This window comes from Sebastes fasciatus, unplaced genomic scaffold, assembly GCF_043250625.1.
Source record: "Sebastes fasciatus isolate fSebFas1 unplaced genomic scaffold, fSebFas1.pri Scaffold_86, whole genome shotgun sequence".
In the NCBI taxonomy this organism is placed as follows: domain Eukaryota; kingdom Metazoa; phylum Chordata; class Actinopteri; order Perciformes; family Sebastidae; genus Sebastes; species Sebastes fasciatus.
Window position 1 is genome coordinate 1 of NW_027428274.1, and position 22,398 is coordinate 22,398.

At 41.8% G+C, this 22,398-nt stretch overlaps 2 protein-coding genes across 3 annotated transcripts; both read left to right on the forward strand.

Moving 5' to 3' along the window:
• The first annotated feature begins 107 nt into the window (after positions 1 to 107).
• Positions 108 to 2,348, forward strand: LOC141763884 (interferon-induced protein 44-like). Its single transcript, XM_074628659.1, has 2 exons — positions 108 to 233; positions 799 to 2,348. The coding sequence occupies exons 1-2, from the start codon at positions 153 to 155 to the stop codon at positions 985 to 987; spliced, it is 270 nt and encodes an 89-aa protein (XP_074484760.1). The 5' UTR covers positions 108 to 152; the 3' UTR covers positions 988 to 2,348.
• An 11,846-nt stretch (positions 2,349 to 14,194) lies between these two features.
• On the forward strand, positions 14,195 to 20,865 carry LOC141763882 (interferon-induced protein 44-like). Of its 2 annotated transcripts, XR_012593189.1 has the most exons (8): positions 14,195 to 14,684; positions 15,328 to 15,376; positions 15,532 to 15,727; positions 17,248 to 17,400; positions 17,515 to 17,686; positions 18,573 to 18,673; positions 18,923 to 20,075; positions 20,136 to 20,865. XR_012593189.1 is itself a non-coding variant. In XM_074628656.1 (7 exons), the coding sequence occupies exons 1-7, from the start codon at positions 14,213 to 14,215 to the stop codon at positions 19,109 to 19,111; spliced, it is 1,332 nt and encodes a 443-aa protein (XP_074484757.1). In that variant the 5' UTR covers positions 14,195 to 14,212; the 3' UTR covers positions 19,112 to 20,865. The 2 variants fall into 2 exon arrangements, 1 of the variants encoding a protein (XP_074484757.1); XM_074628656.1 differs by having other exon boundaries at positions 18,923 to 20,865.
• The last annotated feature ends 1,533 nt before the right edge of the window (positions 20,866 to 22,398 follow it).

Here is a 22,398-nt window from a genome sequence, read left to right on the forward strand (position 1 = left end):
TGCAGACACATATCACCGATCACAAAACAATCGAAAGCTAAAATAAAACAAATGGAAAGTGGTAAAGTACAGTACAGTAGAGTATACAGTAGAATATAGTACAATATTTGAACATTTTTGTTTTTTCCCCAGGGATTCCTCAGCTCGTCCTGATGACTAAGGTGGATGAAGCCTGTCCTTTTGTTTCACAGGACATTCAGAACATCTATAAGAGCGGCTACATCGAGGAAATGGTGAGATCAACTTTAAAGTGTCGGGTTTTATTCTGCCTTAGACATAGGGTGAGGAGCTCAGACATCTGGAGATGCTGTAGCTTGGAGTAGAGCCGCTGCTCCTTTGCGTGGAAAGGGGCCAGCTCAGGTGAATCGGGCATCTAATCAGGACGCCTCCCGGACGCGTCCTATTAAGAGTTTTTTTGGGGACATCCAACTAATAAGAGGCCCAGCTGTAGGCCCAGAACACGCTGGAGGGATTATTTATCTTGTCTGGCCTGGGAACGCCTCGGGGTCCTCCATGAAGAGCTTGTTTGAAGTTTGAATTATTGATTCTCAGTTGTAGCCTTGATGGAAGGGTAACTTGTAACTCACCGTAACTTGAAATCTGAATTTCATTTAACCTTTTAAGTTTTTATCTTATTCAGTTCTCTTCTGTCGTTTACAGTAATAGCCTAGGTATACAATAATAACGTTCTCGTAGAATTGTAATGGGTAGTAATTAATGCAATTATTTGTCTTGTGGTGTCAAAAAAAAGTACAAACTACCCTCATTTGAATCTTTTGTGTTGCTTTTGTGATCCAGATGCAGGAGGTCAGCACTCGGCTCGGTGTGCCAATGTCCTGTGTTGTTCCGGTGAAAAACTACAGCAAAGAGTTGGAGTTGGACGTGAACTGCGACATCCTGCTGCTCACCGCCATCATCCAGATGCTTCGCTCCACTGACAGTTACTTCGATGAGCTCAGTGACGTTCAGCAAGTCAACAGTCTTTGAAACCAACAGTGATAAAACCAAACGTTTTATCACTGTTTATCACACTAACAAATGTTTTCAGGCAAGTCATTCAAGTGCCTATTTTTTTTTCCATCAAGCTTTGAAGTAACTAGCTTTATCTTAAAGTTAGGGTTGGTAATGCTGAGAAAATTAGCATGAGTACGCTAGATTTAAAAAAATGATTTCCCTAAATCTAGCGAGAAAGTTGCCAAGACACAAGGCTTTCATTTAGGAGACCGCTGTTCGTGTCCCGTGCGTCAAGTTTCATTACACAATCAGCTGATAATCGTAGTAATTTTAAGCCCAAGCATGGTGTTTTTTACTAAACCTAACTAAGTGTTTTTTGTTGCCTAAACCTAAGCAAGTGTTTGTTTAATTCACAACATTAACCACATGTTAACTGCAACCGAAAAGTGACGCCTGAGGCCTTTGCTACGAAGCAGGATTTGGAGTTAGCGAGGTAACTTCAGGTTTAACCCTGAGTTTTCAGTCCTACGACGGTGGTTCACTTCTTACCGGGTAGATCGCCATGGTAACATAAACCGAACACCTAACCTGCTTAGGTTATGTTCGAGATAAGAGATCAACTCGTATAACACCGCCTACTGACCAATCAGAGGCTAAAAGCAACACAGTTTAAACTGACAGATGCAGGAAGGACAGCTGCCGCTCTGCTGACAGTAGACTCGTATGTTTTAAACACCACCCGCTCATAGCCAGATTGAGAAACCCTGGGTTGATTTACCGAGTTGATAACCACCGTCGTAGGACTGTTTAGCGGGATATCGGAAGATACCCTGGATATGTTGAACTCCCTTTGTAGTACAGGCCTCTGGTCTGACAAACCATCAGTATGCGACAAGTTGGAATGAGAACGTGTTGGACAGCCCGTCCCTTCAGGCCTCCCTCCAAAGCACTCCCCCAAAATGATCATGATGAACGTAAACCACGAACATGGTTATTGTGGCTATAGCCCCGTCCAATAATTACATTTGGGATGACTGGAGTTATTGGACAGGTTTATTACAGTCCTGCGACAGCCACAGATTTTTGTAGTCCTTTTTTGATTATTGATTGCTGTAAGGATGTTAAGAGAATTTCAATGTATAACAAACATGTTTTTGAAGAGCACTACCAACCCTAGCTCTTAACAGTATTTGATGTCAGGGAAATAACTTCCCAGTTTCTCAGATGTGTGCAGATAAGATCATGTTTATTGTTATGTTGCATGTTAGCTTGTGCTTCCAGTTGTGTCACTGACGATAAGGACAGGATGTCATGAAGAATTGTCATTCCTAAAATGAAGAATTACTGTCAGTATTTTGTAAATAAAAGCTCAAAGTGCATGAATGAAGAGAAAACTGAAATTTATTAATGCAGGTCAGACAGTTACTGTACAGCAAACAGTGCTGGAGTCGGACCAGCTTGAGGTAACAGTGTAGCTGTGTAACAGGACTGTGGAATTACAGCGGACTGTAAACTACACAACACACATCACGCCTCTAATCCGACTCCCCGCCTGCTTTTGCATCATCATTGAAATGAACTGAATTAGAGTGGATTATAAATTGGCAGCTGTCCTCTCCGCGGCAATAATCATCAGTTAAAAAATAATTATGCTCTGTGCTCAGGATAACTTTTAAACAAACAAATGCACATCTTGAAATAGTGTTTAAAATATTGATGTTGCGTTAGTGCACATAAAAGACAAGGAGCTCTCTCCAACTTGGCCACAGTTTACATTAAACCGGTTGTACGACTTTGTACTGTAACCGTCACAGGTGTGACCAACAAGAATGATGCAAGATAGTGAAGAAGGAATGTCCTGAAAAACACAAATGGGGTTCAATGATTCTCCCTTTCTATGATATTGATGCATTTCCTCCAGTGGAGCTCCTCAGTGGGCACCAGTGAGAGGACAGTGGTCGTACTGGGAGGCCCCTGGTGGAAATGTGTCAAACAGGCTGCTGAAATATTAAAGATATTGATCAGATTTGTCAAGAGGATCAGACGACGTGGTTGTTGGTGAGGTTGGTTCAGGTCGTTGGGAGCATGAAGGAAGACCACTGGGGACGGAGCAGAGGGGAGGCTCTTATGGCACAGCTGACGCTCTCCGACATTTCAAACTGTCAGATGGCTTCCCTCTCATCAGCCAACAGCTTCAGTCATCAACAGAAAAGGCAGCCACGTGAAGAAGAAACCGTTTCAACTTCAACCACGTGAGTTACAGTGCAGGACACACACGTACATACACACATCCAAAAACACATTCACACACAAACAAGTACACACGGGCTCGGTCAGAGTCCAACGGCTGATTTCAGTGACAACCAGAGTGGAAGTTAAAGCATGGCATTTGGCACCTACGCTGCAGCAGAAGTTGAATGCCATTCGCAGAAAGGTCAACTTAATGGGTTAGTGAAATTTAGTCCCATGTCATTATGATGAAGACATACCTGTAATTGTATGTGCGCACTCTTAGAAAACATCAGTATGAGTGTATGCTTTCTGAATCTCAACATAGTTGGTTGGTTGAAAGGCTGTCTAGTAGGCTGCAGCGGGGTGGATGCATAGCCTGGAGCAGGGGTCTGTGTGACAGAGATGCCGATGTCCTCGAACTTGGGGAGATGCCTTTGACTGGGAACCTCATAGAATGAAGTGGGAGGTTGAAGGGGAGCTAATGGTCGCGGCCTGAGAACGCTGAGGAGGGATTGCATATCTCGCCTGAGCTGGTTGTTGTCCTCCCTCATTTCTCTCAGTTCTGACAAGACCACTTCTGGAACGAGGTTCTGGGGAGTCCGTCCATCAGAAGTGACTTTAGTTGCATCGTGGTATCTGCTATCTCCCTTTTACGGAGTGGTCATAGAGTGTGTGTGACTGAGGTAGCCGTCGTCTTGGAAGACTCACCAGGAAGTCGTCGAGATATCGTGGTGGACGAACATCACGGCGAGGACGAGCGTTACCATCGGGGAATGCCATAATGCTGTGGAAACTGTAAATCCGGCTCGAAGGACCATGTAAAATAGGCGTTGGTGTAATGGATACCAAACTTGTGACCTTAGTGATGCTGATTGAATGAACCCTTAGATGACGGTTCTATGAATGTCATTTACAATCTCCACAGGTTGTCCGGTAAGAACATGTAGATGATGGTGATGTATCAATTAGTCCAGGTCACACACACTCTCTTTGAGATACCACTCATTTATTAACTGAAGATGGTTTGTAACTCCTTGTTTGAATAGTGTGGTTAATTCTCTGGACGCACAGGAAAGACCATATCAATAAATAAATAGAAAAGAGTCCAGAAAAGGTGCACACTGATGCTGAGCTGAGCTGAGTTGGGAGGAAAAAATGAGGTTTGTGATCGGTGCAGAAAGTGATTGGAATCACAGCACTCTCTGATCATGTGATGACCATGCGCCAAGCCACAGACTATTGGTCCGTGCATGTGAACAATGCATGGGCTGGTGAGGGGATGCTTTTGGGTTTAAACTGCTGCACCTTCTGAACATACTAAACTATCAATTTGGAAATCTGATTAATAATTAAATAAGAAATACAATAAATAAAATACCATATCAATAGTTAGTAAGGGTTGAAGGATTTAAGATTGATCTAACAATTATTTTTTGATTAGTCAATTAATCTACTTCAAAAGGGTTGCTGTGACACATTGATTAATTTAATCACTATGTCATAGCAATCCCTGAACTGGAGAATCAGTATTTTTACTTAAAGGACAAGAGTGCAATAATTAGGGTGATCTATTGGTAGAAACGGAATATATTATTAAGTATGTTTTCTTTAGTATGTAATCACCTGAAAATAAGAATTGCTGTGTTTTCGTTACCTTAGAATGAGTCGTTTATATCTACATAGGGAGCGGGGTCTTCCACACGAAGCCGGCCACCATGTTTACTACAGTAGCCAAAAACGGACAACACTGTTTACTTCTCCTGCTCGGCTTGAGTCGATAATGGAGTCGATAATGTTATTTTTGCATCAGTATGGGCAAGGAAAATAATTGAATTATCTGTAACGTTAGTTGAAACCAGTTAATGACTTCAATTTTTTCAACATACTTTACAATTACTTTCTTTCGACATTACAGTATGACTTTTTTTTTGACATACAATACTTTGACTTTTTTTTTTTTTCGACAACTATACTATGACTTTTTTCTGACATACTATTATATGACTTTTTTTCGACAAACTGTTCTATGGCATTTTTCGACATACCTTACAATTAATTCTTTTTTGACAGACTATACTATGACTTTTCTAAAAAAAATGTCGACATACTATACTATGATTTTTTTTCAAATACTATACTATAACTTCTTTATTTTTTTGACCTACTATATTATTACTTTTTTATATATATTTGACATTCTATAATATGAATTTTTTTCAACATACTATACTATGAATTTTCATAGTATACTGTAGTATGTCAAAAAAAGTCATGAAAAAAAGTACGTTGAAAAATGTCATGAAAAAAAGTCCTAGTATAGTATGTAGAAAAAAATTCATAGTATACTTTGTCGAAAAATTTTATGAATAAAAGTTTTAGTATTGTTTTTTGAAATATTTCATGAAAAAAATGTCATAGTATAGTATGTCAAAAAAAGTTATAGCATTGTATGTTAAATAAAATTAATTGTATAGTATGTCGAAATAAAAATCATGGTATAATTTCGAAAAGAACTTATAGTATTTCAATTTTTTTTTTAAAAGTCATAGTATAGTATGTCGAAAGAATAGAAATAGCAATGTGTTGTAAGCGTCACATCTGGGTGATGGGGAAAACGAAACTTAAAAGTTCTGTCAGTCAAAGCAGCTAAAATGTGTCTTTAACTTCCAGTAATCACCTTCAAAATAAAGTTATTATTCGTGTGTTAAAATCTGGACCAAAAGTGTAAATTTAATTAAGCTAAAAGTAGCCTAGTATTTGCTCAAACACACAATAGTTTGGGAATGCAATATTAATTGTATTTTATTGGTGCACATTTTTTCTTGGAGCTATGAGAATAAGACCCTTAGTTGTAGCCTAGTAATAAAAAAAAAAAATTGGCTACATTACAGAAATACACCAGTCATCTGTTTCTTACGAAGGAGAACTTATTGGATTTGATTGTCGGTAAGAAAATAAATAACAATGCTTTCCTCCTAAAAACAAAACAAACAAAGCAGTCTAACAAGATAAGGGTGTGGTCAGGAACATAATTTGGCCCTGGCAAAAGAAATGTACAGTAAAGATGTTAAAAAGTTTGTTAAAGTTTGTAGTATTCGTGTCATCCTGTTAAACATCCAAAATGTCCACACTAATAAATTACACTTTTTTAGAAGATTGAGTTTTTTTACTCTTTTATTTTGAAGGCTACATCCAGTCTTATTCAGGCTGAATTTGTGTCTGCATCATCACCTTCATCATCTTCATCTTCCCGGAAAGCTGCTTCTTCCTGACTGCGTTCAGTGGTAAAACTAAAATATTTGTTTTTAATACTTTTGCCAAACTTATAATATAATATAATATAAATATGAAGTTTTTGCCTACAAGAACAGTTGTGATGTGTTTGAAGTTACTCATATTTTACTGATATGCCTGATAGTGCGCAAACAGTGCAGCCAAACAGTCACAGTCATGTGACTGTGACTGTTTGGCTGCCACGTTTAATCGTGGTTTTCTCTTTAGTTTGGGTGTTTTTTAAGATAAATGTAAATGTTGTGCCCCTTAAACAGGGGAAATAGGGAGAGAGAAGGATGAATAAATCACACACGCAGCTCTTCCCTTCACTCGTCTCTGTATTGAGTCACATTTGAAATGTAATGCAATGTAAACAAAACTCATACATTTAGACATCTGAACTCAGTTTCTGGACCACAGTGATCATGGCTTAATTACATTTTTAACTTTCTCTAAATCATTTAAATTATCTTTTGGCTCCATTTGGTTTGTTGTTTCTTGTTCTTTCTCTGGTTCAGGTGCTATGTTTTCCTCAGGGTGTATGCATTCAATCTCCACAGGTGTACTAGTGCACACAGGATTCACTGTCTCAGGTGTGTATGTCTTGGATTGCTGCTCAAGTGTCACAAGATGATACTCATCCTCTTCCTCTTCCTCTGACTGCTCCGCTTCCTCATTTCTCTCCACACTTTTTTTCTTTGTGCGTGGCTGTACTGGGGTTTCCAGTGGCAAGTGGTCACATGGGAGGAGAAGATTACGATGTAAAATCCTTGATCTCCCTTTTCCTTTCTCAGGTCTGAGTTCATAAACAGGGATATCTTCACTCACTTGACGCACAACTGTGTGGATAGTATCCTCCCAGTGGTTTCTCAGTTTTCCTGGACCACCACGGGGTGTCATGTTCCTGATTAAAACACGATCACCAGGCTGTAGCACTGAGCTTTTCACCTTACTGTCGTAGTGTCTCTTGCTTCTCATGGCAGCTTTGTGAGCATTTTGTCTTGTGATCTCGTACGCTTCTTCCATGCCCTGCTTCCACTTTTCCATGTAGTTATGATGATTACTGTCTCCTTGTTCTGAGGTCAAGTTGAACAACATATCAACTGGCAACCGTGGAGAGCGCCCATACAACAAGTTAAAAGGTGAAAAACCAGTCACTTCACTGCGAGTACAATTGTACGCGTAAATCAGTTTGTTTAGTGAGTCTTTCCAGTTAGTCTTTGTGGTTCTCGACCCAGCAACTCCACAGTACTTTTTCAGTTGAGCGAACAGTTGGTTTTCAAATTCGCCACCCTGATCATGGTGTATTCTTGTTGGGAAGCCAAATTTCAGTGCATAGTCGTTAAAGATCTTGTCTGCAGCTGTTTTGCCTGATTTGGAAGTTGTGGCGTAAGCCTGGGCAAAACGTGTAAAATGGTCAATGATTACAAGAATATACTCATAACCACCCTTACACTTGTCAAGGTGCAAGAAATCAACTGAAACAAGTTCAAACGGTTGAGTGGTTACAATGTTCGTCAGTGGTGCTTTTGTCCCATGGCTTGGCTTCTTGTGCTTGAGGCACACACATCTTCTCATGACATAATCCTCGATCTCCCGTTGCATATACGGCCAGTAAATCCGGTCCCGTACCAGGGATGTAGTCCTTTCTACACCCTGATGACCCATTTCATCGTGAAGTTCTTTTAACACTGTAGTTTTGTGTGCTTCTGGAAGCACCAGCTGTTTTCTGCTTGCAGTTTTCCTGAACAACACTCCACCCTCAGAAATCTCCAACTTATCCCACTCTCTAAGGAGACATAAGATCTGTGAACTGAGTTGTTTGAGTTCTGGACCTGATGGTCGTTTTTCTGCCAGTTTGAACTGAATCACTGGTCCGACAGTGGGGTCATTCCTTTGGTCATGTTTGATTTGTCCTGCTGTTAGTGGAATGAGGGGCGTGTCTGTAGCTATTGCTGCACGTTGTACTGAGACACCCATGGACCATGATGCACTGGATTCATCCTGACTTTCCACTGCCTGTGTAGCTGCTCCAATCACATCCTGTGATATTTCCTCTGAACACTCTTTAATGAATATTTCCATATCTAAAGGCATTCTGGACAGACTGTCTGCGTCAATGTTTTCCTTACCCGGACGGTATTTGATTGTGAAGTGGAAATCTGCCAGTTCTGCTACCCATCGACACCCTGTTGCATGCAGTTTGGCAGTGGACAGTACATAGGTAAGTGGGTTGTTGTCACTGTAGACGGTGAAGAATGGTGCATAGTACAGGTAATCACGGAATTTTTCTGTGATCGCCCACTTGAGGGCTAGGAACTCCAACTTTCCTGAATGTAGATGGTAGTTTTTCTCTGCTGTAGTTAAAGTTCGGGAGCCATAAGCAATCACACGAAGCTTTTCATTCTGCCTTTGGTACAATACAACACCTAGTCCCTGGTTGGAAGCATCAGTATGGATGATGAATGGCTGTGAAAACTCTGGGAAGCCTAGAACAGGAGGCTGAGTGAGACAGTCTATCAACTGTTCCAAGATTGACTGGTGCATGTCAGTCCACTTAATGGGTGTGTTGGATGGAACTCCTCTGCTGTTTCGTTTTGTTTGCCACTTCCTCTTTTTGTTGTTCAGTGTTTCGGTTTCTACAGGTGCTTTAAACAGGTCATACAAGGGGCTGGCAATACGTGAAAAATCTTTGATATACTGCCGGTAATAACTTAATAGTCCCAAGATTGCTCTTATCTCACCAACAGTACCTGGATGTTTGTTTTTCAGGGCCCTGACAGCAGCAGTATCGGCAGGGTCCACCCGGTTCCCCTCAGCAGACACAATTCTTCCAAGGTACCGTACTTCTGCTTTAAACAGGTCACACTTTCTGGGCTTCAGTTTTATCCCGTGCCCTCTCAGTCGTTGCAGCACCCTTCTGACATCACTGACATGATCCTCAAATGTTCTGCTAAACACAAGAACATCATCAAGATATGGCACACATATTTCATCCCTTAAGCCGTCCAAGCACTCTTCCATGCAGCGCTGGAATGCTGCAGGTGCATTCATAAGCCCAAACGGAATTCGGACCCACTCATACAGGCCCCAGGGGGTCACAAAAGCTGTTAGATGCTTACTGTCCTCGGTCATGAACCCCTGGTGGTATGCCTTGCCCTGGTCCAGCAGTGAGAAGAGGGTGTTCCCTCCCAGGTTGTCCATAATGTCCTGTACTCTGGGGATGGGGTGGCGATCTGGGTGAGTTTTCCTGTTAAGCTCCCTGTAGTCGATGCATAAGCGGAGAGTGCCATCCTTTTTTCTCACACAGACGACTGGAGAGGAGTAGGAAGATGTAGACTTTTCAACCCACCTTTGTGCTATCAAGTCCTGTAAGTAGTCTTTCATCTCTTTGTATAAGGGTTTTGGAACAGAGAGATATTTTCTTGACACTGGATCAGCATCTTTTAGCGAAATGTTCATTTGCAGGTTTTTCACACAGCCTATCTCGTCATCAGACCTGGAGAACGACTCTGACTCTTCTCTTAACATCTGACTGACTATTTGTCTCTGGTGTTCATCAAGGTGAGCCAAATCAACAGGAGGACTCCACTGTTCGTGGACAGGGGCACTTTCACTGGAGCTCTGGGCTTTGACATGGTGAATGGACGCAGTAGGTAGGTGGTCTGTTTTAAATATATTTGCAGGATATACTGAACTGACTGATTGTACAGTCCCAATAATAGTCCTTCCTGACAGCGTAATGTCATGACTCATAGGGTTTTGCACACTAACAATGATTTTTGGGGCCATGCCTGCCTTCACTGACACAAGAGTATCACAAAACTCTAATCCTTCAGGCCACTGTGGGTTCTCATGAGGCTCGAAAATCAGAGTCTTATCCTCTTTGAAAGCTGGGGCCTGTACTCGACACTCAATTTGAACAGAGCTACGTTTAGGCACACTCACCCACTCATTTGCTGTTCTTACATTATGGTCACAAATCTGTCCTACACTCACAGCATTAATAAAGGTCTTTGCTTTGTTTTTCTTAAGATGAGGAAAAGCCATTTTTACTGCCTTCACAAGCTTCTCTTTGACTCCATGTGTTGTCTGGTTTTGCAGACTGTCCAGCACAAGATGCTCAATGACATTAAAGCCAATAATAGGACATTGTTGTTGGCTGCCTTTTAGCACTAGCATGGGTATTAGCAACTCATCATCATTAGCAGCAAGTTTAAAGGACACTTCGAGCCAACCACTGTATGGCATGTCTGTCCCGTTGGCTGCTTCAAGTTGTAAAGGGTCAAGAGGGTCAACAAGTTCAGCTACATCCCTTAGCGGCACATCAGGTAAGTGTCTCCCTTTAAATACCTCATCTATAGCACAAACTTGTGAACCTGTATCCCAAAGTGCCTGAGTTTTCAGTTTGTGCAGGAAACACCTGATGAGGCACTTCTTCCCTACTAACTCCCTTACAGTAGGTATTTTCTCTGGGGCACTATTTTCCTTGCCCTTGGGTTTCTCAGATGACCGTGTTGCCTGTTTCTTAATACTTGGACATGTATATGGCTTACAATGTCTTTTGTGTGCAGGCCAGTGTGTTTCCTGACAGTCTTTTGAGCAGTACAGTGTGGTTTTACAAATTGAGCAACATTTTAGCTCCTCACTGTCTTTTTCTTCTTCGCAACTTGCACAACGTTGGGACTTATCCATGTTGTCGGTTGCTCCATGTCCCGTGGACGCAACCTCCCTTAGTTTAAAGGGCTCCTTCTAGTGGGTTCCACTACCCTCTGTGCCTTGCAACCTGCCCTGAAATGTTCACTGCTTCCACATCTAAAGCAATACTGACAGTAATCTTCGCCTGCTTGAATACAAGCATAACATCTAGGACGGGGGCGTGGTGCTTGGTAATTTCGCTGTGGTGCAAACCTTTGTTGGAACTGAGCTGTTTCCCTCATCTGCGCAGGTCTGAATGCTGGTCGGTACTCCTGCGCTGCTGCTGGTGGCTGCTGGTGGTACACTGGCATGGCATTTGACTCAGCTTTATAAGGTGAGGGTTGTGGGGGTGAAAACACTGGATATGGGGCAGACATATTAGCTGGTTCTCTGCTTGGTGGGGGATACTGTGGGGGCACAGGTGTGGACCTTTGGATGGTTTCCCTGATTTGGGAGATTTCAGCTCTCAGATCTTTCAACAGCACAATGTCAGAGCGAATTTCTTTGATTTCAGACAGCAGACCAGGAGGAAGTGAAGTGGCTGTGTTTTGCTGGGTGGTGCTTTTCTTTTCCACTGGAACTTCACTGGCCTGGACTGTATTCACATTTGTTGCTCGTGATGGGGCAGCATGTTTCTTTTTGTCCTGTCTCTCCTTTTCATTGGTGCATGCAACGTTCAGTTTCTCCAGCAGCAGCTCATCTGAGGTGTTTGTCTGCAGGAGGTAAGGCTGCAGGTCACTTTTGATATTGTCATTCTTTAGGCCAGTCAGGACAGTATGCATGAATAGACTCTGGACTAGTGCTGGGTCATATTTTAAGTTTGACTCATCTTCCTGAGAAGCAAACAGAATTTTCTGTCTCATGTCCATTGCCCTTATCAGGAAGTTTTGAGGTGTCTCTTTACTGCTCTGGAGCTTATCTTTTTGTGCTGGCTCTCCTATTTGGCCTGCCATCTTGAAATCTTTGCGCCACATAGAGCGGTTAGGGGGTGCTAGCGCCATGTTCTTTGCTGGTGTGCTGGAACTGGCAGGGGGGTTCATGCTTATGTTCATGAGGTCATGCATTTCATTCTCTTTTTCTTGTAATGACAGTCTCCTCTACCTCTTTCTGGAGGTTTTCCTGTCTGTCAGTTTGATGCAAAATTTCACTCTCAGTTAGGTTTGTTGCCATTTGGATTTTGTCTATTATGTCTTGAATGTTAAGAAGTTCTGACAAACCTTCATCCTCTCGGTCATCCAATTGCACCCGTTCAAGGTACCTCATGACGTGTGAAATTAATTGACTGCGTGTTTTACCAGTCACATGTTCCTTTCCTGGTCCAGAAACCAGAAGTTCATTGCATACTTTAATCAGTTGTTCAACAGTCAGTTTGTATAATGCTCCTTTAATCTCCAGCTCTAGCTTCTCGAATTCAGACTCCATTTTATCAAAGGAGTGGGCAGAAGTAGTGAAACGAGGGTTTATCTGACTCAATTGGTTCTTTGCTGCTCCCTAGTGGTCACTTTGCTCACTTCAGGATACAAGTCGCCGATGTTTGTCTGAAGATCACCTCCACCGCCTTGCCAACTCCTTTCTCCGATGCCTGGGTTGTTTGAGGAGATGATCAACCAGAGGATTCCACTTGTAGCTCAGTGATGGTCCTCAAGCTAAACATCCCAGCGGTGCCTCCAAATGTTGTGCCCCTTAAACAGGGGAAATAGTGAGAGAGAAGGATGAATGAATCACACACGCAGCTCTTCCCTTCACTCGTCTCTGTATTGAGTGAGGAAGAGGAGCGCGATCCCCCTACTGGAACCCCGAGGCATTACCAACAGATCAACGCAAAATCAACCCACACACACAAGGATCTGCATCACCTATCTGCATTATTCCTCTTTCTGTTTCACTGCATATGTGCTGCATAGTCTCTACAGTGACCAGTTTTTATGCATATTTAAATCCAAAAATTAAATGACATGTCCTGAAAATGATACAGTAATAACTGAGACAACAAAGAAATTAGCTTTTCTCTAAATAAATGAATTATGCCTGAAAAATTCATTATTCTTGCCTGTCACATAAACACTTGCATATTTTTACTTGCAAGTCACTGTTTAGGCCAAAGTGTTTTGTAAGGGACAAAAGTAGCCTACTAATAATTCAAGAGTTCCCTAAATGAAATTACTTGGACAAATTAGAGTAGTTCAGTAGGATACATGCACAAACTAATCTTTAAACTAAATATACTGATGTGAGCACTGAAGTGCAGGAATTAACTACATAGATAGATAGATAGATAGATAGATAGTAACTTTATTGATCCCGAAGGAAATTCAAGTTTCCAGCATCACAGTTCCATAGTGCAAAACATGTTAGTAAAAAGGCAGTAAAAAAGTTAGTAGTACAAAGTACAAAAACATATACCAGATATAAAAATACAAGGAGATGAAGAAAAACTGTTAAAACTGAATACAGTGCAGGGTAACAGCTGTGATACAGAACTATTAAAAAAAGTGACTATAGTGCAGAAGAGACTGTTAAAAATGAGTATAGTGCAGGGTAACTCCAGTAACTTAATCTATGAAAGTGCAGTGTGTGCATTATTATCTGTCCTGCAGACCGTCCTCCTTTGTCCCCCCCCCCTAGAGAGGTGTTGTACAGTTTGATGGCTCGGGGGACGAATGATTTCCTGAGTCTGTCTGTGGAGCACTGACATAGTCAGTTACTACAAGTCTTTGAACTGTATTAAACAAAATTATTGAATTTCCACTACCACTCTAGACTCAATACAGTATGCTGCTGCCAGTACAACTAAATAGGGTGGTGTATTTTATATACAGTATGTCTGATTTATCATGTGCTCCAAAAGCCAGGTTCAAAGCCAGGTACTTTCAACCTGGGAAAGCTGTTTTAATGTCTCAACTTGATGCTAAATGCATCCAGTTTACCCCGTGTGTCAATTAATCACAAATTAGATACACTGCCTAAAACCCAAAACAGTATTTATTTTTCATGCAACTGTTTTTGTTTTGTGTTCAGACACTTTGAAGACTCACAAGAACAACTACTATCTATCATGAACTCCATGCTAACCAGGAGCCAGCAGAAAACTATCTGCTCCCAGATGGGAGCTGTCAAACTCAAGCTGCTGTACAAGGCCAGCATCCATGGTTTCACCGGCGCAGCCTTCCACCAACGATGTGACAACCGCTCTCCCACCGTGTCTGTTGGCTACAACGCCACCGGTTATGTGTTTGGAGGCTACACCCAACAACCCTTCAGTCAGTCTGGGCTGCACGTGCGGGATGACCAGGCCTTTCTTTTCACATTCAGTGGAGAAAAGCTCCTCAAATATCCGGTCACCACTCCTGCTAATGCAGTGAAAATGATAAATACCTGTGGTCCATATTTTGGAGAAGCGTTGGTCCTTGTCCACGTAAGCAAAGCAGTAGTGTATAGCAATCCAGGAACTTATTACACCTTTACTGCTGCAGAAATGCATGGCAACGACCTCAACCTGACTGAGTGTGAAGTCTATGAAGTGGAAGGTGAGTTCTCTTTAAATGATCAGATTGTATCTTACATCAAGCACAAGGCAAGCCTGATTGAGCTCCTAACCCATAAACAAAAGCATTTATCTTTTCCTGTTTTCATAAATCATATTTTTGTTGCAATTTACACAATGGAACCTCAATGATATTCCTATTTTATTGTGTTATGTTGGAAGTTCTGCCAGGATAAACACAATAAACAAACACCATCAATTTGGTTACCAGAAACCAGACTTCTAAAGTAAAAGTACACCTGGATACATGCACTCGGTCTGAACAAGCAGTTAAATAGCAGATAGCTCTAGTTTTCTCTTTACCACACTGACTGACAAATAATAACCCGAACCATAGTGTCTGAAGTTCAGAGTGAATATTTTTTGATGTAGAGGAAAGTAAGGAAACAAACAAGGGAGTGGTTTCAGCTAACAAGCAAAAGTAAAAAATGAGTTTGTCTGACGGATGCTTACTTTTAGATTTAATTACTCAGTCTCTCATCGTTCATTCATGTTTCATAACTTCAAAAGACAGTTTATTGATGATTCATTTTGTTAATGTTTACAATGTAACAAAATAAAAATTGAATGACTTGAATACATTAAATAATAATTGGTTATTAAAAGCTGTTTTTGCTCTTCAACAGCGATGCCAGAATTTGAGAAGTCGTGGAGGCCGGTGGTCTGGGAAAATGAGTAAGCTGGACGGGGCAGCACCACTCTGCATCATATAATGCTTTTACTGTACTGCTCTGTAATATGTTACAGTGTACTACACCATGCCATACTATACAAAAAGACTTGAGGAAATTATAAATGAGGATGTTTTAAAACTGCTCTTGTTTCTCCAGGAAGAGGACAGAGCTGATGGAGACTATTAAGCTCTACTGCCCCACAGTCAGCTCTGTGTCCCAGGTTCGGGTCCTGCTCATTGGACCAGTTGGAGCTGGAAAGTCCAGCTTCTTCAATTCTATCAACTCTGTATTCAGAGGCCACGTCAGCAACCAGGCCATCACTGGCTCCTCTAGCACCAGCCTCACCACACAGGTTAGTTGTGTCTACTGCTGCAACAATCAGTGCATCATCCTCTTTACAGTTCATATCATTGTAAAACATATCTATTTTTTTAACCGCTATTCAGCCAAAATAAGCAAAAATAATACACATTACTACTTTGATAAGATGAAGAATTCATAGTAATGGTCGGTCGGTCCACCATTTTGGTCACGACTGAAATATCCCAACAACTATTCCACAAATTGCAATTGAATTTTGCACAGACAATAGGCTTGTTCAAGATGAGCTAGGCCTGCGCAGAATCGATCACCGGCGATTGGCGCACAATGCATGCCGGTTAGATTTGTGTCCGACTTGATCCTGACTTGCTTTGGCGTCATGCACACGTGGGCAACGATAACCTCACAAGATCGAGGCGGCCGCAGTTTTTAGAGCCAGGAGCTGCAGTTGCTCTCCACCGACTGCAAGGCCCAGGGCATTATGGGAAACACCTGGCTGTCGCCTGATCAAAGAACTGATTGATTCTTAGTTTTGACAGTAAACACCATGTTGTAGAAAGTCTGAACTTTCTGTGTAATTGTAATATTTAACACTAGATTGTAGACTATTAGTCTCAAATTGTGCAATGGTTTAATCTGTTAACAAAAATATCTCGTGTAGTTGATAATCATTTTTTTATTTTTTATTTTATTTTAATTAAGGTTAATTTATAAGCACTTATCAAAACGATTGCTCATTGTGCTTTACAAGGCAGACATAAAAATAATAAAGGATAGAATCAGATGCCAGATACAGGCACATTTCCACATATAATTACAAACAAATAGAGATAAATCCCAACGTGGTCTGAAAACTACAAGTAGCCTACAGATCGGCTCTAACAAGGTTGTCAGCTGTGTGTCTGTCCGGCGTAACGATACTTTGTCTGCCCGGCATAACTTTAGCAAGTGTCCAACAAATAGTGTGTATTTGTGCTACGTTGGCAGCACACGTAGTATACGTAACTTAAGCGAGTTTCCAACAGACCGTGTGTGTGTGTTGGCGGTGAGTGTGAGGTTGATGGTGGCGTTATAGCTGTGAACTTAGGTGTAGCTGTGTGTGTACACTTTATCTGTCTTTGAATAAATGCTACAAAACTACACAGCGAGCTAGAGAGACCGGAGCCAACTTCCTATATCCAGCCTCTCCGGCTCCTTAAAGTGACGAGCCGCTCCGCTTTTGAGTTAATTAACATTTCCTTTAACCGATAGCGTTTATCGGTTAAAATGCTTAATGTCGGTTAACGGTTAAACGGTTAATTATTGACATCCCTAAAACATACCTATTAATATTATATTCCATGTCTGTCAATAGATCCCCTAAATATGACACACTGTTCCTTTAATAAATAAGTAATATAAACCAGCAAAACTAATGACATTCCCATCAGCTTTAGTTGTACTTGGCAAGGCAGAATGAATGACTCTTATGTCTATAAATTACAATTCGTGATGAATCATTTTTACCAGCCACAATTTTGTGTGATAAACTAATTAAATATTACCTGACAGTTTCGCACCTACTCACTGAAAGCTGGACTAGAAGGAAAGCCTCTGCCAATCATCTTGTGTGATACCATGGGATTGGAGGAAAGCGTGGGGGCGGGGCTTGACACGGATGACATCATCAGCATCCTCAAAGGTCACCTGCCAGACACCTATCAGGTAGAGCATTTTGTTACATTCAGCAGAATAATAAACACATGACACTGGCACTGATTTGGATGTAGTTTTGTTCTGTAACTCAAACTGTCCTTTTCTTTCACCTGTGTGACTCAGTTCAACCCCTCTGCTCCTCTGCATTCGGAGGCCAGCGGCTATCTTAAGTCTCCAGACCTCAAGGACAAGATCCACTGTGTGGTCTACGTCATCGATGCCTGCAAGGTCTCCATCATGTCCACAAAACTGGAGATGAAGCTGGAAACTATCCGCAGAAAGGTCAACTCAATGGGTTAGTGAAAATGACTCCTTCATCATTCAAGTGGTGTTACTGCATCCTGATAAATGTCATGAAAGATACACAAACTAAGACTCATTTTGTTCTCTATGGAGTGCTACAGCAATGAGTCCTAAAACCCGGAAATGAGTTTGTATTTTAGCACTTCCAGTTCCCTTGTCCGGAAGTTTTGAATAGATTTTAGTTGGATGCCTGAAATAAGGTCTGTGGATAACAGACAGTACATATCCCACTCATGAACTATGTGTCTTAAAAAAGGTGGTTGCTAACAAGTGGCTAAATGAGACTACTAAACGTCATCACGCCAACTCGTCCGCCTTTACAGCCTCGTTTATACTCACGTTCATGCGACCGGGGTGTAGTTCGTTTAAAGTCTAACATCAGCTTTTTACTTCTGGCGATTGCATTCACTCTTAAAAAATCCTAAAAGTGATGTTAATTTGTAAAGATTATCTTGCTAAATAAAACATGTAAGCATCATAAACGTGTGTTTGCCACAGAGCTCATTTTCTGTAATAATCCAAAAACCCAATGGAAAAACACCATTGGCTTTTAGTCGAGGGAGCCGAAAATACGTCGGTTCCCCGCAGCGCTCTAACAGCATACATTCATATAAATGGTACATGTACGATGCAGATAATTTGATACCCATTTTGTTTGATATTCACAAACCATCAAAACATGGAAGGACTGCTAACATAGTACTGCAGTTCATACTAATGCTTATGTACAGACAGATGGCTGCAGACACATATCACCGATCACAAAACAATAGAAAGCTAAAATTAAACAAATAGAACTAGTATTAATAGTAGTACAGTACAGTAGAGTATACAGTAGAATATAGTACAATATTTGAACCTTTTTGTTTTTTCCCCAGGGATTCCTCAGCTCGTCCTGATGACTAAGGTGGATGAAGCCTGCCCTTTTGTTTCACGGGACATTCGGAACATCTATAAGAGCGGCTACATCGAGGAAATGGTGAGATCAACTTTATATTGTCAGGTTTTATTTTGGCTGGGCTCAGCCTTAGAGATAGGGTGAGGAGCTCAGACATCTGGAGATACTGTAGCTTGGAGTAGAGACGCTGCTGAAAGGGGCCAGCTCAGGTGAATCGGGCATCTAATCAGGATGCCTAAGTAGTAATGGTAGTAATTAATGCAATTATTTGTCTTGTGGTGTCAAAAAACTACGCTCATCTGAATCTTTTGTGTTGCTTTTGTGATCCAGATGCAGGAGGTCGGCGCTCGGCTCCGTGTGTCAATGTCCTGTGTTGTTCCGGTGAAAAACTACAGCAAAGAGTTTGAGTTGGACGTAAACTGCGACATCCTGCTGCTCACCGCCATCATCCAGATGTTTCGCTCCGCTGACAGTTACTTCGATGAACTCAGTGACCGATTCAGTAAAACCAGTGTTTGAAACCAACAGTGGTAATACCAAACTGCCATGAATGTTTTCAGGCAAGTCATTGCAGTGCCTATTTTTTTCCATCAAGCTTTGTAGTAACTAGCTTTTTCTTAAAGTTAGGGTTGGTAATGCTGAGAAAATTAGCATGAGTACGCTAGATTTAAAAAAATGATTTCCCTAAATCTAGCGAGAAAGTTGCCAAGACACAAGGCTTTCATCTAGGAGACCGCTGTTCGTGTCCCGTGCGTCAAGTTTCATTACACAATCAGCTGATAATCGTAGTAATTTTAAGCCCAAGCATGATGTTTTTTACTAAACCTAACTAAATGGTTTTGTTGCCTAAACCTAAGCAAGTGTTTGTTTAATTCACAACATTAACCACATGTTAACTGTGACCGAAAAGTGACGCCTGAGGCCTTTGCTACGACGCAGGATTTGGAGTTAGCGAGGTAACTTCAGGTTTAACCCTGAGTTTTCACTCCTACGACGGTGTTCACTTCTTACCGGGTAGATCGCCATGGTAACATAAACCGAACACCTAACCTGCTTAGGTTATGTTCGAGATAAGAGATCAACTCGTATAGCACCGCCTACTGACCAATCGGAGGCTAAAAGCAACAGTTTAAACTGACAGATGCAGGAAGGACAGCTGCCGCTCTGCTGACTCGTATGTTTTAAACACCACCCCCTTTAATGTGAACGCGCTCGTAGCCAGATTGAGAAACCCTGGGTTGATTTACCGAGTTGATAACCACTGTCGTAGGACTGTTTAGCGGGATAACGGAAGATACCCTGGATATGTTGAACTCGCTTTGTAGTACAGGCCTCTGGTCTGACAAACCATCAGTATGTGACGAGTTGGAATGAGAACGTGTTGGACAGCCTGTCTCTTCAGGCCTCCCTCCAAAGCCACTCCCCCAAAATGATCATGATGAACGTAAACAACGAACATGGCTATTGTTAGTAGTACTCTAGCGTCTTTGAGATCACTAAAAAGCGCTATATAAATCTAATATATTATTATTATTACTCTCAGCTGTCAAACTAGCAGCTTGTGGAAGACTCCGGTGACGCGTAATGAGTGCACGGGCAGAGTGCGCACAGTTAGACAGGCAGGCAGCCTGTCCAATAATTACATTTGGGCCGACTGGAATGATTGGACGGGTTTATTACAGTCCTGCGACAGCACAGATTTCTTTTTGTCCTTTTTTGATTATTGATTGCTGTAAGGATGTTAAGAGAATTTCAACATGTAACAAAATGTTTTTGAAGAGCATTACCAACCCAGTATTTGATGTCAGGGAAATAACTTCCCAGTTTCTCAGATGTGTGCAGATAAGATCATGTTTATTGTTATGTTGCATGTTAGCTTGTGCTTCCAGTTGTGTCACTGACGATAAGGACAGGATGTCATGAAGAATTATCATTCCTAAAATGAATAATTACTGTCAGTATTTTGTTAAATAAAAGCTCAAAGTGCATGAATGAAGAGAAAACTGAAATTTATTAATGCAGGTCAGACAGTTACTGTACAGCAAACAGTGCTGGAGTCGGACCAGCTGAGGTAACAGTGTAGCTGTGTAACAGGACTGTGGAATTACAGCGGACTGTAAACTACACAACACACATCACGCCTCTAATCCGACTCCCCGCCTGCTTTTGCATCATCATTGAAATGAACTGAATTAGAGTGGATTATAAATTGGCAGCTGTCCTCTCCGCGGCAATAATCATCAGTTAAAAAATAATTATGCTCTGTGCTCAGGATAACTTTTAAACAAACAAATGCACATCTTGAAATAGTGTTTAAAATATTGATGTTGCGTTAGTGCACATAAAAGACAAGGAGCTCTCTCCAACTTGGCCACAGTTTACATTAAACCGGTTGTACGACTTTGTACTGTAACCGTCACAGGTGTGACCAACAAGAATGATGCAAGATAGTGAAGAAGGAATGTCCTGAAAAACACAAATGGGGTTCAATGATTCTCCCTTTCTATGATATTGATGCATTTCCTCCAGTGGAGCTCCTCAGTGGGCACCAGTGAGAGGACAGTGGTCGTACTGGGAGGCCCCTGGTGGAAATGTGTCAAACAAGCTGCTGAAATATTAAAGATATTGATCAGATTTGTCAAGAGGATCAGACGACGTGGTTGTTGGTGAGGTTGGTTCAGGTCGTTGGGAGCATGAAGGAAGACCACTGGGGACGGAGCAGAGGGGAGGCTCTTATGGCACAGCTGACGCTCTCCGACATTTCAAACTGTCAGATGGCTTCCCTCTCATCAGCCCACAGCTTCAGTCATCAACAGAAAAGGCAGCCACGTGAAGAAGAAACCGTTTCAACTTCAACCACGTGAGTTACAGTGCAGGACACACACGTACATACACACATCCAAAAACACATTCACACACAAACAAGTACACACGGGCTCGGTCAGAGTCCAACGGCTGATTTCAGTGACAACCAGAGTGGAAGTTAAAGCATGACATTTGGCACCTACGCTGCAGCAGAAGTTGAATGCCATTCGCAGAAAGGTCAACTTAATGGGTTAGTGAAATTTAGTCCCATGTCATTATGATGAAGACATACCTGTAATTGTATGTGCGCACTCTTAGAAAACATCAGTATGAGTGTATGCTTTCTGAATCTCAACATAGTTGGTTGGTTGAAAGGCTGTCTAGTAGGCTGCAGCGGGGTGGATGCATAGCCTGGAGCAGGGGTCTGTGTGACAGAGATGCCGATGTCCTCGAACTTGGGGAGATGCCTTTGACTGGGAACCTCATAGAATGAAGTGGGAGGTTGAGGGGGAGCTAATGGTCGCGGCGTGAGAACGCTGAGGAGGGATTGCATATCTCGCCTGAGCTGGTTGTTATCCTCCCTCATTTCTCTCAGTTCTGACAAGACCACTTCTGGAACGAGGTTCTGGGGAGTCCGTCCATCAGAAGTGACTTTAGTTGCATCGTGGTATCTGCTATCTCCCTCGGCGGAGTGGTCATAGAGTGTGTGGGACTGAGGTAGCCGTCATCTTGGAAGACTCACCAGGAAGTCGTCGAGATATCGTGGTGGACGAACATCACGGCGAGGACGAGCGTTACGATCGGGGAATGCCATAATGCTGTGGAAACTGTAAATCCGGCTCGAAGGACCATGTAAAATAGGCGTTGGTGTAATGGATACCAAACTTGTGACCTTAGTGATGCTGATTGAATGAACCCTTAGATGATGGTTCTATGAATGTCATTTACAATCTCCACAGGTTGTCCGGTAAGAACATGTAGATGATGGTGATGTATCAATT

Bases quoted from the DNA above. Each gene is read 5' to 3' on its own strand.
- LOC141763882 (XM_074628656.1), top strand. From the start codon at position 14,213: ATGAACTCCATGCTAACCAGGAGCCAGCAGAAAACTATCTGCTCCCAG. The intron at 14,685-15,327 runs GTGAGTTCTCTT...GCTCTTCAACAG, and splicing joins TGAAGTCTATGAAGTGGAAG to CGATGCCAGAATTTGAGAAG. The intron at 17,687-18,572 runs GTTAGTGAAAAT...TTTTTTCCCCAG, and splicing joins CAGAAAGGTCAACTCAATGG to GGATTCCTCAGCTCGTCCTG.
- LOC141763884 (XM_074628659.1), top strand. From the start codon at position 153: ATGACTAAGGTGGATGAAGCCTGTCCTTTTGTTTCACAGGACATTCAG. The intron at 234-798 runs GTGAGATCAACT...TTTGTGATCCAG, and splicing joins GCGGCTACATCGAGGAAATG to ATGCAGGAGGTCAGCACTCG.